This window comes from Crotalus tigris, unplaced genomic scaffold (genome assembly GCF_016545835.1).
Source record: "Crotalus tigris isolate CLP2741 ecotype Arizona unplaced genomic scaffold, ASM1654583v1 scf7180000023687.2574627, whole genome shotgun sequence".
Taxonomy (NCBI): domain Eukaryota; kingdom Metazoa; phylum Chordata; class Lepidosauria; order Squamata; family Viperidae; genus Crotalus; species Crotalus tigris.
The window spans coordinates 1,465,656-1,483,980 of NW_024100118.1; the positions used below are offsets into that span (position 1 = coordinate 1,465,656).

At 33.8% G+C, this 18,325-nt stretch overlaps 1 protein-coding gene across 1 annotated transcript in view; it reads left to right on the forward strand.

Moving 5' to 3' along the window:
• Positions 1 to 16,307, forward strand: part of ZFYVE16 (zinc finger FYVE-type containing 16) — a 30,792-nt gene extending 14,485 nt beyond the window's left edge. The window contains exons 8-18 of the mRNA XM_039320738.1: positions 1,382 to 1,498; positions 2,485 to 2,640; positions 5,529 to 5,753; positions 6,235 to 6,317; positions 6,517 to 6,621; positions 7,586 to 7,736; positions 8,306 to 8,386; positions 9,244 to 9,406; positions 10,243 to 10,348; positions 11,329 to 11,490; positions 12,331 to 16,307. Coding sequence (XP_039176672.1) covers positions 1,382 to 1,498; positions 2,485 to 2,640; positions 5,529 to 5,753; positions 6,235 to 6,317; positions 6,517 to 6,621; positions 7,586 to 7,736; positions 8,306 to 8,386; positions 9,244 to 9,406; positions 10,243 to 10,348; positions 11,329 to 11,490; positions 12,331 to 12,495 — 1,514 coding nt within the window. The 3' untranslated portion in view covers positions 12,496 to 16,307. The remainder of the gene's footprint in view (positions 1 to 1,381; positions 1,499 to 2,484; positions 2,641 to 5,528; positions 5,754 to 6,234; positions 6,318 to 6,516; positions 6,622 to 7,585; positions 7,737 to 8,305; positions 8,387 to 9,243; positions 9,407 to 10,242; positions 10,349 to 11,328; positions 11,491 to 12,330) is intronic.
• Positions 16,308 to 18,325: the final 2,018 nt, after the last annotated feature.

Consider the following 18,325-nt stretch of genomic DNA (forward strand, 5'->3'; position numbering starts at 1 on the left):
AAGACAAATGTAGGTGTCAGTATACATTTCTACTAGATTAGGGTATATGAATTGAAATACAAAATTGGGAAAATGAGGTGCTTTGGGATAGGGCATGTTCTGCATAAGGTTGTGGTTTTTTGATGGGACTAATCCAGAGCTATCTTTACATGCACAATAGCTGCTACATCTAGTGCTGCATGCTTGATTTCAAAAGTTGAGGATTTCCTGGTTATCCATATCTTACCAGTTTCATGGTTACATTATTGCAGCATACCTGGAGCTACCTTAAACAGGGGTGTCAAACTGCAGGCCCGCGAGCCAGACGTGTCATGCAGAAGCCACGCCCACCCCCTTGCCAGCAATGGCAAAGCTCTCCTGATACGTTGCGTGATGTCACGTGACCTCGCGAGTTTGACATGTCTGGTGTAGAAGCTGCAGTACTTTAAAGTGTAATTGCTAGTTTAAGTGGAGCAGCTAAGCAGCTAAATGAGAAATAACATGCTTAATTGAACACTATTGCATTAGTTGCTAAGGAACGACTGAACTGGATTCAAGATTAATATATTTTCAATACAAGTGAATTTACGCATTGAGATTGGCAAAGGAAACCTTATTCATGGTCACAATTCTCTTGTGTGGCCTAATAGAATCTAATGTAGTGGTTCTTAACCTTTTTAATGCCGCGACCCCCAACCGGTCATAAGTCGAGGACTACTCAACCGGTCGTAAGTTGAGGACTACTCAACTGGTGCAGCACCGTTTGCAGACTGGGACTTTTGGCGGGCTCAGCAGGGCAGAGACAGCCTGGACAATTCCTATTGGCTTTTGGAAGCCAATAGAATTAGACTCTATTCAAGAGAGTCTATTCTATTGGCTTTCAAAAGCCAATAGAATAAAAGGGAGTAGCACAGCTAAGGAAAAGGGGAAAAAAATGGCGGACTGCATTGTTTGGCGATCCCCGTGAAATGGTTGTTCGACCCCAAATGGGGTCTCGACCCACAGATTGAGAACCACTGATCTAATGAATTAGGCCATCACAGTTATAGAAAGTTTCTCAAGGAAACTGAAGTCGTTGCATATATGTTTAATTTTAGATAAGTTAAAATAAGTGTGTTCACTAGTCATACAAATAGTAAACTTCAATAGTATATGTTTACCATTGCCAAACTGAAATAGGTATTTACAGATCTATTTTTTATAAGGTTAAGAACTGAGGCAATATTAAAAAGGTGGTTTCATCTAGCTTTAGTTCATTCATATTTCATTAATCTGGATTACATCCCAAACATTAGTTGTCTCAGTGTGGTTGTTATTAATTTTTTCCTCAAAAAATTCAGAATAGCATTGTCTGTCTTTTACTGTATTATATTTTGGACCAATAGTTTCATATTTTCTTCAGAGTCCTTAATAGAAGAACATCCTTCTAATGAGCAAGTTATCTTATTGCTTGAAGAATCTAATCCATTGACATTCATCCTAAATGCAAACTTACTTGTGAATGTCAAGATGATATCTTGTAAGTATTAGCATATCAAATTTATAAAACCTTGTAAAATATTATAATTATAGTTGCAAATGTAAACTCTGAACTATTAAAATTGACTGCTCAGTTCTAATTGATTTTTTAAAAGATTTTTAAAATTATTATTCTATCTTATAATTAATTGCCTTTTCTACCTTCCAATTACATTTTTCTTTCTGCCTTGTTATTGCTACTTTGATCTACTTTTGAATAAATAGCCTTTTTTACCATTGAGATATACTTTATTGCCTTGGAATGCAAAACATTTTGGTATTATTCTAAAGTATTGTGGAAATTGATAGTGATATAAAACAGAAGGCTAATAGTTTGTATAAAATCAAATATTAGTGCAGAATCCCTCCCCCTGCAAATTCTTCATTGGGCTAAATTAAATGGAAAGATAGTGGTATAGAAAGTCAAGTAATATCAAATCCAAATAAAAAATTTAGATACAGTAATCTAAAGTTGGTTTCATTTCATTGTGATATGTTTATTCTTTATAATAAGATTTATGTAATTTAATAACTCCACCACAATGTGATAAAGAATAGCTGTTGGCCAGACAATGCACTCCCATCGTATTTCTAAATTTGGAAGGTTTTTTTTTTCAGCATGTTAGCTAGGGAATGATCTCTGAGTAGGGTTCTTTACAAGTAAGTGAAGAAGATTGACTTTGGAACCATTGAATATAGCTTCTCAATTTCAAATGAGAGCTAGGAGTCACTTTATGCCAAACCTGACTTAAGCAATTAATTTCTCTGACAATTAAATCAATAGAGGGTAGGGACTGTTATAATTTCATTTCTGGGAATGATAATGTATTCTGGCAGAGCTCTGGCCTAACAACAGTTTTGTGGCAGATTATAATTTTGGATTAGGTTGGAATTGGTCTATTGGATACATTGCAAAAGATATAAAATTCTATTTTTTGTATTTTAACAACATAAAAAGGCTCAGTGGGTTTTTTTTTTGTCACTTAGATAATTCAGAAAAATGCTGGTATTTATTCACCAATGGAATGCATGGCTTGGGACAAGCTGAAATTATCATATTGTTACATTGTTTATCAGATGAAAGTGATATTCCCAAAGAAATATTCAACTTATTTATCAACATATATAAAGATGCCATGAAAGGTATGAAGTTTTATTAGACTTCTAATACAGTATGTATTAGAATGAATGTTTGAAAACTTTAAATTTGTGTTTAATGTGGTCTGTTGCTCTTAATCTTATATGCACAGAGAGAGGTTTAATTCATTCATAGCAAATTTATGCAGATACTGATTCAGCACTTTTTAATTAGAATCTTTTTATAAATTGGAAAAATATTGTAGATGATAATAGAATGTTGCTTTTATGGAAGTCAGTTTTCCTGTGTAATTATACATTCAGAAATGGCTTTAGGTCACTTTATCCCTTCTTATTTACAGGAACGTCCATCTTTAAGCATAACCCCCATCCCTTAAACAAACCTTATTGGGTATGTATTAGATATTAGAAGAAAGAGAGAAGCTGAATAACATTTTAGATTTTCTATTTAATGAGTTGATTTATCTGACATCGATCACTAGTGTACACTAGTATTCTGAGGCATTAAAATATGCATGAGGCATTAACCTAAACTTATCGTCTTTCTAAATTGTACCTAGAAATGATGCTGATCCATAACTTATCTGCTTTTCTTCTATATAGGTATTGGCCAGTTCAGGGGGAACCTCAGTAAATTCCCAAAATTGTTCGGGCCAAAAATTTATGGCGTGATCCCTAGAAGCTAAGCATAATCCCACCCCACCTTCTGCCCATAGATAATTTGTACACATTCAGTGTAGTTCCTGTGATATTACTTAATACTATTTTAGATGGTCTTCCAGTTGAGTTAGGGACGTATGTATTAAGACTGTACTGAGAAGAAGAAGGCAGCTCCTCTGGACCCAAAACAACATGATGATACTGAGAATATTGGGAACTGTGGACATCAAAAGAAAATTCAATTCAGAAAGACTGCCATATTTTTATGGATTTTTTAGCAGATAAAATTATTTCTATCCACTTTGTATTGGATGCCAGTTACAAGAGTCCACTGTGGATGAGAATGTGGTATTTTGTATACATTTAAATCATAACATTTCTTCAAGCTTTAATGGACCCCCTGGGGACTATATCACAGACTCCCAGGGGTCCATGGATCACGGGTTGAGAACCATTGATTTAGGATACATTTGAGTTTGTAGAACCGAAGGAGGCAAATAGGTCTTCTATAGTTGTTAATTCTGTGACTTGCAGCAATCTGCTGATCTTTTGGGTGGCCAAGTGGGACACTGAAAAATTGGATCCAGGAAAAACTTCTCTAGAGAAGGAAAACAAACAAACAATGCTGCCTGCTTCCAAGGGGGTAATATTATATCCTTTTCTGAAGAAATTTCCCTGCCTAAAGGCATTTGACTAGTCTTCAATCTTCCCTTTTTAGGGAAGATTATTGAAAAGTTGGTAGCAAGTGAGCTACAGAGAAACCTAAAGGAAACAGATTGTTTGGATCTTTCCAATAATGGACAGAAATGGCATTGCACACTCTGGTGCTTGGCTTTTGTGAGACCTAAATGGGATAAGTATGCCCTTTCAGACCTCTGATCTTAATGCTGGCATTCGTCTGGGCTACTAAAGGGCTGCCATAAAGAAGAGGAGGATCAACCTATTCTCCAAAGGACCTGAACAAAGGACAAGAAGCAATGGATGGAAACTGATGAAAAATTTTCTGACAGTTAGAACCACTTGCCTCCAGAAGTTGCGGATGCTTCAACACTGGAGACTTTTAAGAAGAGATTGGACAGCCATTTGTCTGAAATGTTACAGGGTTTCCTGCTTGAGCAGAGGGTTGGAGTAGAAAACTTCCAAGGTCCCTTCCAAATCTGTTATTCTGTTAACTTGTAACAAATGGCAATTTTGGTGCCATGCTACGGTTCTATCCTATCTGAGTCACAATCATTGATCATGGGGGAAAGCACTCAAATCCATGAACTTGTATTCAAAGACCTTCTCGAAGCTGAGGACCCCTCCCATGTTATCCAATACGAAATGGCAGTAACTCGCACCCTGATCATCACTTGGTTAAACTATTGCAAGACATTTTATGTGGAATTATCCTGAAACTGCAACTAGTACAAAATGTGATGGTTATATTGTTGGTCTGGTAGTCTCATCAGTGCAGAGTAACACTGAACATAAATAACTGCTTTTTAAGGCTTGGATTTAAGGGGGTGGAGAAAAATCTCTTCCTCTTGATGTAAGATCAGTCTTCTCTTGCTGTGTAAAGATAGTCCTTGACTTATAATCACAATTGGGCCCAAAATTTCTGTTGCTAAGAAATTTTATTGAGACAGTTGTTAAGTAAGTTTTGCCCCATTTTATGACTTTTCTTGCCACGGTTGTTAAGTAAATCACTGAAGTTCTTAAGTTAGTAACATGGTTGTTAAGTGAATTTGGCTTCCCCATTGACTTTGCTTGTCAGAAGGTCACAAAATGGGATCACGTGACCTGGAATACTTCAGTTGTCATAAATAGAAGTCAGTTGCCAAGTGTCTGGACTTTAATCACATGATCATGGGGATGTTGCAATAGTCGTAAGTGTGAAAAATGGTCAGAAGTCACTTTTTTCGGTATCATAATTGAACTGAACTGTTGTAAGTTGAGTACTACCTGTACTAAAGGTCATACATGAGAGAACCTGAGATACGTATCTCTTCTCTGGAATCAGCTGATAGCATTACAGGAATAGATTTTTCTTAGTATCAGATAAAGAAAAAATTGGGGTAATGTCTGCGAGAAAACAACCAATCTCAGAGAGCACTAAGGACCCCTCATTAAAACCCTGAATTACAAATATTTTCCTTTATTAGATTAAAAAATGCTCTTAAAGTGCAATCTGTTTATTTCTTTTTGGCATCAGAAATTTGGTTGGCTTCTATCTATTTGTATCAAGGATATTTTTATTACAATTTTGATTTCATGTATTCTTTTGTTCTCAGGAAAATTTATTGGAAATTTGGAAAATATTATATTCACTGAAGATTTTCTTGGAAGCAAAGAGCATGGTGGATTTCTGTTTGTTACACCCACATTTCAGAAGTTAGATGGTCTCATGCTACCTTCAAATCCCTTTTTATGTGGCATTCTTATTCATAAACAGGAAGTACCATGGGCAAAAGTTTTTCCTATTCGCCTGATGTTGAGATTAGGGGCTGAATATGGGGGTAAGTTTATTTCAATTTTAAATATTGAATCTATATTCATATAAAGATAAATTGTGCGGGTTGATATGAGGTTTATAATTTGTCTTAGTCTGAAGAATATTACAGAAAGACTTATCAGTTTCATTGGTCATTTTGGCAGTACAGTTATGGCAGTACAATAATTTCTTTCTCACTACTAGACCAAATAATATGTCATGCTATTTATATAAATCCATAGTTTAAATTCTATATTACTCAGGGTTTCCAGTTTCCAAAGAACATTAAAGGGTTCAGGCATTGCAGTATCATTTTCTGCCATATTTCCATAAAGCATTTTTCAGAGGACTTTATTTGCTATGAGGCATTTAAGGCTGGTGTTTAAAATAGTATAGTTTTCATCCATGCCAATTTAGTTCATTTTAAATGCAAATATTGATTCTTATGTTTCAACTTCTAAAGAGAATCAATAAACTCTATGCATTTCTTGTTTTTTATTTCTTAGTATATCCAACTCCATTGACAAGTATCAGATATAGAAAGCCACTGTTTGGAAAAATAGGCCATACAGTCATGGATTTACTTGTTGTAAGTATATGCTATTGCTTGTATTTCATTAGTATCTTCTTGCTATACTGAAAGAGCAATATAAGAAAATAGATGAAGCTTGCTATTATAAACATTCTAATACATTAGAACTAATTTTTATATTATCAACAGTAGTAATAAATTACTCACATGGTTCAAAATTAAAGAATTAGATTAATCTATTTTTATTGCATTGCAGGACCTTAGAAACTATCAATATACATTACATACAATAGATAATTTATTTATTCATATGGAAATGGGTAGAAGTTACATTAAAATACCTCTGAGGAAATATAATGAGGTAAGTATAATTTCTGGTAAAGACTTGATACTAGATGTAAGAATCAGCATTCATGGATATGTAAAATTTAAAGTGGGTTCTTTTGCAGCAAAACATTAAATTGCTAAGTGGCATGACCCCTTTTGCAATACTTATGAACATTTATTCATGATTCTAGGATTTGAACTTGAGGTAAGTTTGTAGTCTTGTGGAGAAATAACAGAGATTTCTGTAAAAGCTTTGTCTTCCTTTTAGCATTTGCTACTTTTTCTGAATAGATAGAATATAGGCTTATATTCTCACTAGGTGATTTTTTTCAGGATGTTTGAACACATGAGAACAATGAATTGTTGTCCTAACTCATATAAATAAAATTAAATACAAATAAAATACAAACTCCTCGGAGAATAGATAAGATAAAATGTAGTAAATTATTAGCCCTATAACTATTCTGCTTTCAGAAATATTGAAAACTTTGTATTTGATGGTATACATTTTATTTAAATAAAACAATAATGAGGGCTTCATAATATTGAAGAAAAATCTAGCATATATTATTTTTGTTCTATTAACAATATTTTCCCAAATATTAAGAAACTAAATAATGCTTCTATACGCTCACAGCAAGTCTGGAAAAAAGGGATTTGCAGTGTAGGTAGTAATCAATATTGTACATGAAAGAAGTAGCAGCATTAGTTTTTGGGAGGAATTCTGGTGTGCTAAAAAGAGCCACTAGTTGATTTTAAAGAAAAGGTTATTTGATTGAAATTGTTACATATATAATGTCAATATTTTGACTTTAATCTTGTGCATGTTCAATCAGGAAAATTAAGAATGGAACTTATTCTCAATAAATATTCATGACATTGCAACTAATATAGTATAGTGTAGCATAGTGTAATAATACAGTAATAATATATATAATATAATATATAAAATATAATATATATAATAATATAACATAACATATATTTTGGTTTTCTAGGTCATGAAAGTAATAAACACCTCTAATGAACATGTCATTAGCATTGGAGCAAGTTTTAATTCTCAAGCAGATTCCCACTTAGTTTGTATACAAAATGATGATGGAATATATCAAACACAAGCGAATAGTGCCACTGGACATCCTAGAAAAAGTAAGTATCAGGCTGTACAATACTGAGCACCTGTTTTCTAATATCTGATGTAGTATGATTCATTTAAAAAAAATTGAAGAAAAGAAATATCTATACCCAATATATTATAAAAGGTACTATCTTGTTCCATACTAAATATACATGTAGATTATCATGGAAAAGTTTTCTTGCTTTTAAATTTTTATTCATTAACTTTGAATCTTCAGCATTAAAATTTTATTTAGTGCTGATGGTATTAAGATGTATAATGAGTCATTTAGGGTCAACATTTCTTTTCTGCAATAGATTAAAAGAGTAGCTGCTGAGGATTATGGTTTGTAGACTTTTTAGAATGCAAATCATTTTCTCTTTGTCTGAGCTTGGGCCACGTTCAGAAAAATTTAACTTAGTGGCATTTATTACTAGTCTGAATTATATAGGCATGATCTGAGGAGAAATGATCAAAGCCAGATGCACTTATCTAGAATTAAAGGAGTCGAAAGCGTTTCATATGTAGCTTTCTATGTGCAGTATTATGTTTATAATATTTGGTGTTAGGATGAACAATTAAATGCATGTTGTTTATTCAGTTACAGGTGCAAGTTTTGTAGTGTTCAATGGAGCGCTAAAAACATCTTCTGGATTCCTTGCTAAATCCAGTATTGTTGAAGGTATGGATTATCCTGCTTACTAGAATCAAAAGATTGGTTCAAATGCAACAAATTACATTTCATTATTTAATGTAATAAAGCAGAATTGAACTTTTTACTTGTGTAAAATGGTAGTGCTGGACAAAATGTAAGAAAACACTCTGACTTCAGGTCAGAAGATACGTTGTGTTTTTGTGTGCACATGTTTGTGTGTGCGTGTGAGAGAGAGAGAGAGAAAGAGAGAGAGAGAGAAAAGAAAGAAGAAGAGACCCTCCCCACAATATAATCATATAATATAATTTGATGACAATATTATCTGTTCAGTTGGGTCCGACATTAAACCAGGGGTCCCCAACTCCTGGTCCACGGACCATCACTACTGGTCCTTTGCATGCCAAAAAGTGGGCCGCACAAACAAGCAAAGGCGCATCTGCAGGATGCAGCAGCACATGGAACCATACCCCCTCCAGTCCGTAGAAAAATCTCTCTCCACGGAACTGATCCCTGGTGCCCCAAAGATTGGGAGCCACTGCATTCAACCATATAGATTATTATTTCATGATTGAAATGCTATTAACTATGGATTAAAACTATGATATAAAAATATTTTTTTGCCAAAAGCTGTCTTGCATTTTATTTGTTGATAATTTTTGCTAGTGGCATATTCAGATGTTGCCATATCTATTATGATGGCAGAATATCGGATATTCTGCTGGTGCATTAATCAAAATGATGTCAGATTGGATCTTCTGCCTCATCGTGATAGTTCTGTTAAATCTTGTGGTCTATCAGCTGGTAAATCTTAACAATAGGAATGTTATTTCAGTAGTTAAAAGCTTGGATTTTACGTTTATTAAAAGGGCTGTGTTTCTTCATAGATGGAATAATGGTACAGATAACTCCAGAAACTATGGAGGGCTTGCGTCAGGCTCTGAGTGAAAAAAAAGACTTCCGAATTACATGTGGGAAAGTGGATTCAGGAGATTTCAGAGAATATGTAGATATTTGTTGGATAGAAAATTATGAGAAAACAAACATGAGGTATTTATTGTGTATTCCACTAAAGCAGAAGTATCATATGTGTTAAGATTTTTCTGCAAAATGCCATTTCTTTTGTAAAATGGTTAATACTTGGAAACTGGCTGAAACGCTATTTATAGTGCAAAAGATCCTCAACTCTTGCCTTCTAATTGGAGAGATCCAGTATCCAGACTACATTACAGGTAGTCCTCACTTAATTACCACAACAGGTACTGGCAAAATTCCATCAGTACGTTAAGTGAAACATCACATGACCGTGCTTGACTTACGATATCAGTTATTAAGTAAATCACCCACAGTCATTTAATGAGAACATTACGTGACTTTAACTTGAAATTTAGCTTCCAGCTTCTCCATTGATTTTGCTTGTCAGAAGCCAGCTGTGTAGCACACAAATAGCAATTACATAACTGGGTCATGGTGACTGTTGTAAACATGTAGCAATTGCATAGCACACAAATAATAATTACATGGCTGCAGGGAAGACTGCAGTAACTTCAAGCAATTGCTAAATAGGGCTGTCATTAACCAAGGACAACCTGTATATTATATATTCATGTGGTTTCCTTGGTAAAATATAGCAGGGATTTACCATTTTCTTGTACTGTATGAAATAATGTCTTTAGCGGTGTTACTAAAATGATAATTCATCTTCTGCAGCTTCCTATATCTGCTGCCCAAAGGTGCCTGTTTGCTTTAATTGGGCAGCTGGGATGGTCTTCATGCCTTGGGTGACACGCTTGGAATAAGTCCTTTTGGAGTTAACTCATGATGTTCTGAGCATATCAAAAGAACCTGATTAGTTTAAATAATATAATTTAAACCTTGCATTATAGAATTACAAGCCCGATAGATGGGAAATCTATGGAAGGAGTATGGAGTGAAAAAATAGTTCAGGAAGAATGTTTTGAAGTGGATGAAAAACTTGTAAAATGTACAGAAGTAAGTGAATGTTGCTTTTAAAGAAAAAGCCTATGCAGATTAAATAAAGTTAGATAGAATATTTAATGTTCTCTGAATATGCTTTTATCTGCACCCCAACTCTCATTTGTCCATTAAATTAAACAGTCTGTCTTATAGTGATCACTCATCTTAAAAAGATAAAATTACCCCCCTCTCCAAAAAAGCTCCAAAATACCTGGACATGAAATCTAAAAAGTTGAAACTTTCAGCCATTGGTATTTTGATAATGACAAGCAAGATCAGATTTTTTTCCCCCTGTAAATAAATTATTCATTCTGATATAGTGCCAATAAAATAAAAGGCTTCATAATTTGAATATCTCCTATATTTATGTTCCTTACTCTTGATTTTTCACATTTGCTTTTTCACATGATTCTGCCTCCCTCATTCTTGTAATTATTATTGTATTATAAACATTTTTGTACATTGATTTCTTGAGAAAGACAGTATTTCTATATTCTAAATATAAGCACTTTAATGGTAAGCAAAAGGAATAAAAAGGAATTTATATATGTACTTTCTTTAAAGTCCAGGTACTGAACTCTCAATATCTCTTTATTTTCTCCTCCCTTAACAATTGTAATTGTATTTCTAATATTAGAAACATGTTTAAAAACTATATGAACAGCATTGTAAGTCTGATTATCAGGGGATGAGAGACATGGTATGGGAGTTGGGGATGCTGCAAAATGCAATAGCATAAAAGAGCAAAGTGAGGAGAACCAATTAGAAAGTTCATAACTTCCTCTTTTGAATCTAAATCAATTCATTATAGAAACTTAATTGTTTTTGTCTGATGTTGGTTTTATATTGCCATTGTCACCGTGTTTAAATATTTATCTCTATTTCTAGTGACTAGAACATATTATGCACTGCTCAAGAGAAGCTGTATCATCTTAAGTAGTTTTGAAGGGAAATCTACCACTATTAATGTTTTAATTTTTAAATTAATACTTTAGGTATTCTATCTGTCAAATGTTAGTGAGCTACACAATAGTGTTCATCAACTGGCTAAAGAAATTGCATTGGCTTCTTATATTGCACTTGGAAAGCATCTCAAAACACTGAAAAATAATGGAATGAATAAGATAGGCCTCAGAGTCTCCATGGATGCCGATATGGTAAGCTTTTAAAATGTTGCAATATCTATAAATATAATTTAGTCATTTAGGGTTACACCACTGGCTCAAAGTCATCCAGCTGGCTTTCATGCCTAAGACAGGATTAGAACTCAGTCTCTTGTTTGTCTCCTGATGCCTTAAACACTTACTCAGCTTACTGTTACTCAAATTAAATCAAAACTAGATGAAACTGGGTCTGATGTTACCATACTAAATGAAAAACTGCAGCATGGGTCTCAACCTTTTGGCTTGCCTGGGCTTCATTTTTGAAGAGGAATTGTCCTGGGCCACATAAAAAAATTATAATATAGTTTTATAATATAAAATCACATAACGTTAAGAGTTTTCGATCTTGTAGAGCCCCATTATTAGCTGTGCATGGTTACATGTGACCAATGGGCCACAGGTTGGATATGCCTGAACTACAGGCATTGAAACTCTGCATCTTTCTTCCTCCTAGCTAACATCTGTAGCCTTGACAAATAAACTTATCCAACAGAGGAAATACAGCTCTGTCCTCCTTATCCAGTAGAAGAAAAATGGGGTGATTAGGTAGCACTTAGAAAAGTGTCAGCTTGTCACTTCTTCTCCAAATGCAAACTCTTTGTAACGGAATCCATTTTGTAGATAATTTTTTCACATCTGCATCTGTTTAGTGGGCAACATTGCCAGCAAATGGAATGGTATGCTATGGTATAGTTTAAAAGAGATCAATTTCTTACTGCTTTTAAATATGCTAAAATTTAATTCTGTCATGTGATAAGGTATGAATATCACTAGTAATCTATTGTGTAAATTGTTCAGGAATCTAACATGGTAATTTTTTGTTCTTTCTTCTAGGTAGAATATCAGGCGGGATCTGGAGGCCAGGTTCTTCCTCAGCATTACTTAAATGATTTGGATAGTGCTTTGATTCCAGTCATTCATGGCTGGATATCCAATACTACAAGCTTACCACTGGAAATTGAATTAGTATTTTTCATTAATGAGTCTCTTTTAATATAACTGGCAAGTATGTTATAATGTAATGAACTGAATTGCTCTATTTATCAATACCAAAGCAGTTAACATTACATTATGAATGAAATAGTCGAGTGATTTTAAGCCAATGATTTAGCAATCTTCTAAGAGAGCTTTATTTAATTAAAAGCTGTTTTTCCATCTTTACTTAAACAGAAAATTAATTATACTGTACGCTTTCTTTATGTTCTGAAATGTTACATTTAATACTGCTAAGGAAGGAATAGAGTTAGCATGTGTGATTAAGGAATTATCTCTGTTTTACAGACAACTTTAATATTCTTTGCAATTACTGGTAAATCCAGTGAATTGTTCTTAACCATTTTGCGTGATTTTTTTTTTGAAAAAAAAAACACATTTAAATGGAGTAGAAGCTTTTTGCTGCATAGTTAAGTTCAAATATAAAAACTGTTAATTATTAGAATATTGGCATAATTAATCTGTCTTGAAAATGTTTCTACAAGTATAATTATCTTTATGACAAAACCAGTATGTTTTTGCCAGATGCGATCATTTTATAAAGTCATAAATTTTTAAAATTGATATATTTTAAAGTATATATTATTGCTGGAACTTGAGAGTTCCCATTTTAATGGCTGGCTTTCTTATATATTTATAATGGCTTTAATGAACATAAAATTAATACTTTTTATATTAAATACTTAATAATGTTGTTTTCTTCTGTGCTCAGATATACAGTTGTTTCTTGGATTTTCCAAGAAGGAATAAGAAGTCAGATGACCCTTAAAGTAGTCATCCTGTAGCAGTAAATCAGGCACGAAGCCTGTTTGTGGTCCTTTCTCTACTTTTTGAGACCTCTTGGTATTCCTGTTTATTTTCAGGGAGAACAATGTATTAGTTTGAATATTCATGAACAATTTGCCATAAACCAGTTGAAGCTCTTTATATAAGTCTTATTTTTGTAATGGGTTATTTTCAATAAGTAAGTATTTATGTACCAGAAAAATGATTGAGATTACTGCTTAAGTAACCTAAATCAAGTCTGATAATGCCTGCATAAAGTTGCTGTTTGTTGTGTTCTATAGAAAATTGTATATCAGTGTGTCTTTGAATTATTTATGCCTATAATGCTATAACGGCAAACATACCATATTCTAATTACAATTAAATGCCTTGACATTAGATGGGTCTATGAACTGCAGTTACAAAGACAATTTATTGCTCAGATATTTGACAACTATAGAATAAAGACTCCAATAAACTAGTCCCATGGGCCATTGTAATGAAAACATTGTATTCCTTTGTATCAAGAACTGTAAATTTGTTGTAGACTAAATGTTACATAATACACATCTGTTTCTCTATTCTGCTACTTTTGAACAAATGAAGAAAGCTGCAGCAGACAACGGTAAATGTTTGAAGTATTGATCCATAATGTGTAAATATGACTTCTTAAGATACAATTTTGCGTAACACCAAGCATTACTGTGTTATAACAACTTTTTGTCCTCCTGGAAGATGATCCTTTTATAAATAATTAACATTAGGCTTTTATTTTAGAATATAAATATTACTACATAAACATAAAGATTGTCAAAAACTTTGTAAATTAAGCTCATGATGTTTTAACAAATCAGAAAACATTTTAATTTTTCTATTTAGATCATTTAGATAGTTTTCTTTTAATGATTCAGTTCAATTAAATCTCATCAGTTCCTTATCTGTTTTTAAAAGTTTCTAAAAAGATATTCCATGAAAATGTTAGCAGCTTTTTTGATAGCACTGATTAGAATAACATAGAATAATAGGGTTGGGAGGTACCCTGCAGATCTAGCCCAATCCCCTGCTCCAGCAGGAGACCTTATATAATTGCAAATAAATGGTTGCCCAGTATCTTCTTGAAAACCTCCAATGATGGAGCACCCACAACTTCTGAATAATTGCTGTCATTGTCAGGAAATTTATCTTTAGTTCTAAATTGGCTTTCTCTTTAATTATCTTACATCCATTATTTCTTGTTCTGCCCTCAGGTGCTTTGTTGAATCTCTGTAACAGCCCCTCAAGTTCTGGAAGACGGCTATCATATCATCCATAGTCCTCTTTATTAGACTAGACATATCTAGTTCTCTCAATCATTCATCATAGTTTAGCTTCCAGACCCTTATTTTTGTTGCTCTTCTCTATCTTTCTAGGTTCTCAGCATCTTTTTTGTATTATGGTGGCCAGAACTAGATGCAGTGTTGCAAGTGTAGTCTCACTAGTGCAGTATAAAGCGGTACAATCACTTCACATGATCTTGATACTATCCTTCAGCTGAAGCAGTTTTTGACTGCATTAGTTTTTGGGCAGCTGCAGCACACTGCTTGCTCATACTCGATTGGTGGTCCAATCCCTCTCACACTGCCTATTCTGTATCTATGCATTTGTATCTAAGTGCAGGATCTTACTTTTCTCACTACTGAACTGCACCTTGTTGGATTGGGCCCAGTGTTCAAGTCTGCCAAGATCCTTCTGAATTGTGAATTTACGGTATCTTCCAAAGTATTGACTAATTCCCCCAGCTTGGTGTTGTCTGCGAATTTAATGAATCCCCCTTTAAGAAAGTGAGTACTGAGCCTAAGACAAAAACCTTGAGGTACCCCACCACATTCTTCCCTCAAGGTAGATGTTGTTCCAGTGAGGACTACAGTATGGTTGGTCAGCCAGTTGTGAATCCATCTAGCGGGGGTATGGTCTATATATCATTGTTGTAGCTTACCAAGAATTAGGCTGTGGTCTATTTTGTCAAATGCCTTACTGAAGACTAAGTCTGATCCACTAATTTGGTTTAAATTAGATAATGTTTGTTTTCATTTAATTTTTCAGTTAATTTAATGGCTCTTTCTATTCACTAAAATTGGGAGTGATATCTTATTTCATATTACTGAAAACTTGTTGAATAACCTGCTGTAAAAAAGCAGACTTATGACTGCGTTGAAAGCATAAATAATAAAATGTGAGATTGCAAGAACTTCACATCTAATTTTACATACCTAAAAGAATCTAGGTATTTTATTTTAAATAAAAGTGCTTCCTTCACTATGTTGGAATATGCTTTTGAGGCAGTTGGATGGAAAGTAAAGTTAAATGGTCCTAGATAGAGGCCCTCTGACAAGGCCTTGAGATCTTTTTTTTATGGCAAATCTTCCTCTTATTGCCTGCAATTCATCTGCAGTTCACAAGTTGGACCATCCAAAGATGACCTCAAGGTATGTACAAATCTGTTAGGCATTGTCTCTCAAAATGACTAGAGCCAGGATTGGGAATAACATGTCACAACAGCATAATTTTCTGCTAAGCATTAATGGATGGATGGTATTGTAATTAGTGGAGAAAGCTCTGTCATTATGTAGTTTATTTGGTTTTATTATGTGAACCATGATTTATATAGTACATGAAGTTAAATCAGCACTGTGTATGAATTCAATCATTATGATTACCTTACAATCTTTTATAATGTGTTAGGTAAGCAAAAGGGTTTATACCTCAAAATTTGTTTTAGGTTTAGTTGAAATTACCAAACATAGTTGACACAGTCACATACTCCACTGAGTGGTGTTTTTGGCCTATGTTCTACATCACCTGTAAACATTTCAGCTATTCTCTGCCTAACCACATACTTCCCCATTTTCTCTCACTCGCTTTGCTTTCATCTTGTCTGGTAGTTAGGTCTGCAGTAGGCTATTTCCTACTGTCTCTTGTACTTTCTTCAAACATTTTTCATAATAGTTTTATGATTGTATTTAAAAACTGACCATATTTTCACTGGCATTAAATCTACCTCTACTGCATAGTAATTGGATGTGTTTCTTCTGGTCATTGAATTATCTACTCACTCTAGACTTCAGTTCCCCAGCATTTTCTTTTCCAGCATTAATACTTTAATCATCATTTGCCAGGATTGCTGCTGATTTCTAATAAAGATAAATGTCTGTCTCTCATTTTTAATTAAGTATAGCTTTAATTAATTAATTGCACATTCAAACTATTGCTTCAAATCATCCTATTCATGAGTGGGGCATTATCTATTTCCCTATTTTTAAAGATTACAGATAACTACACTCTTACCAAGCAACTAAGATTCTTTATTGCCTAGTGCAGGGGTGTCAAACTGCCGGCCCACGGGCCGGATGCATATGCCAAAACCTTGCCCACCCCGTTGCCCATTGCCGGCAATGGGAAAAAAGTCACGATACATCGCGACACATCACATGACGTTGCGAGTTTGACACCCCTGGCCTAGTGCAATAAAGCAAGGAGGTAGCTCAGGTTATGATTCCAAATTATAGGAATGTGAAATAAATACCCTAATGTATCTTCCTTTTTTTTTCTTGCCAGCCAAAATTTATGGTTTTAAATATTTCATCAGCTCAAGAGTTTATAAATTTTATGCTGAACTTTTTTTTAAAAAAAGTAATATGCTTTAGAAGCAGATTTAATACCATGCGTCACAGGGTTAATTCTAGTTTGGGGTTAGGCTTACTGTAGTCAAAAGAAACATTCTTGTCCTCTCTATCTTACATGACAATGGTTCGATAAAGATTAAAGTCATGTTTAAAATTCAAAACAACTTAAAATATTTCTGGGGACTTTCAAACCTTGGCAAAAAATTCTGAATCTATGTTTAATAAATTAAAATGTATACTTAAAGTTTAGAGTAATGCTGACATTTCTGTTATTTCTGTTTGTTTTGATTTGGTGTCTGGTGTATAGGATTTTTTGTTCCTTAGTAGTTGATATAAACAGAGGTGTCAAACTGCTGGCCCACGGGCCGGATGCGTCATGCCAAAACTGCGCCCATCCCATTGCCAGCAATGGGAAAAAAAGTCACAATACATCGCGACACATCACGTGATGTCACAAGTTTGACACCCGTAATATAAAATATATAAATCTTCGAAGTAAAATTAGCATAACACATGACCCTGCCACTATATGACTATTTTGTGGTCTGAAAAGACAGAGTTAATTGGGCAAGTAAGCAGTGAACTAGTGTTTGCCACTTTTTAAGTTCATTTTCTTCTAAGATTTTTCCTTGCATGACTAATGACTCAGACCACAAAACAAAACAGGAATAAATAAGAAATCATAAATAAACTTTGTGTAATGATTTGCATATCACTAAAACATATGCTGTCAGGAAATCAACATTCTGCTGCTTACCATGCTTATTCATTGACTTCATTTGCAAATCATGCTGAGCATTTTGAAATAGCACTGTCAGGCAGTATGTTGGAGATACTGCTAAGGAGAGGGGACTACTACTTTTCATAAAATATTTACTTTTCAAGTTATAATTCTGTCCATCTTTAAATTCCACAAAACATCCTAACTTTATTCATAAACATTTACAGGGGCTTTTAATTTCAAGTCCTCATTTCTGAATGTTTATATCAAAAGATAAACCATGAAAAATAATATATATATATTATATAAATCAATATTACAGTATTCAGTTATTTCTGATTGACCTGATAAACATTTTTCTAGTTCAGTTAACAGCTGTTTTGAGTTCTTGTAAGTTTTTATCAATGATAACATCTAGCCACCTTATATTTTTTTGCCCCCTTTTCTGATTGTCTTTGATTTTTGGATTATTATTAATGCTTTCACATAGCAGTTTGATTTTACTTCATCTAGTATTGTTTTTCTTGGGAATCCAGTGTTCAGTTTTCTATAGCATCACAATTCAAAGTTATTTGTATTGCAACTGGGAAAAGCCATAGCTATGATAATAGGTACCTTTGTTGTCAATATGATGTCTCTGCTCTTTAATCATTTACTTAGGTTTGCCATAGTTTGTCCTAAGTACCAG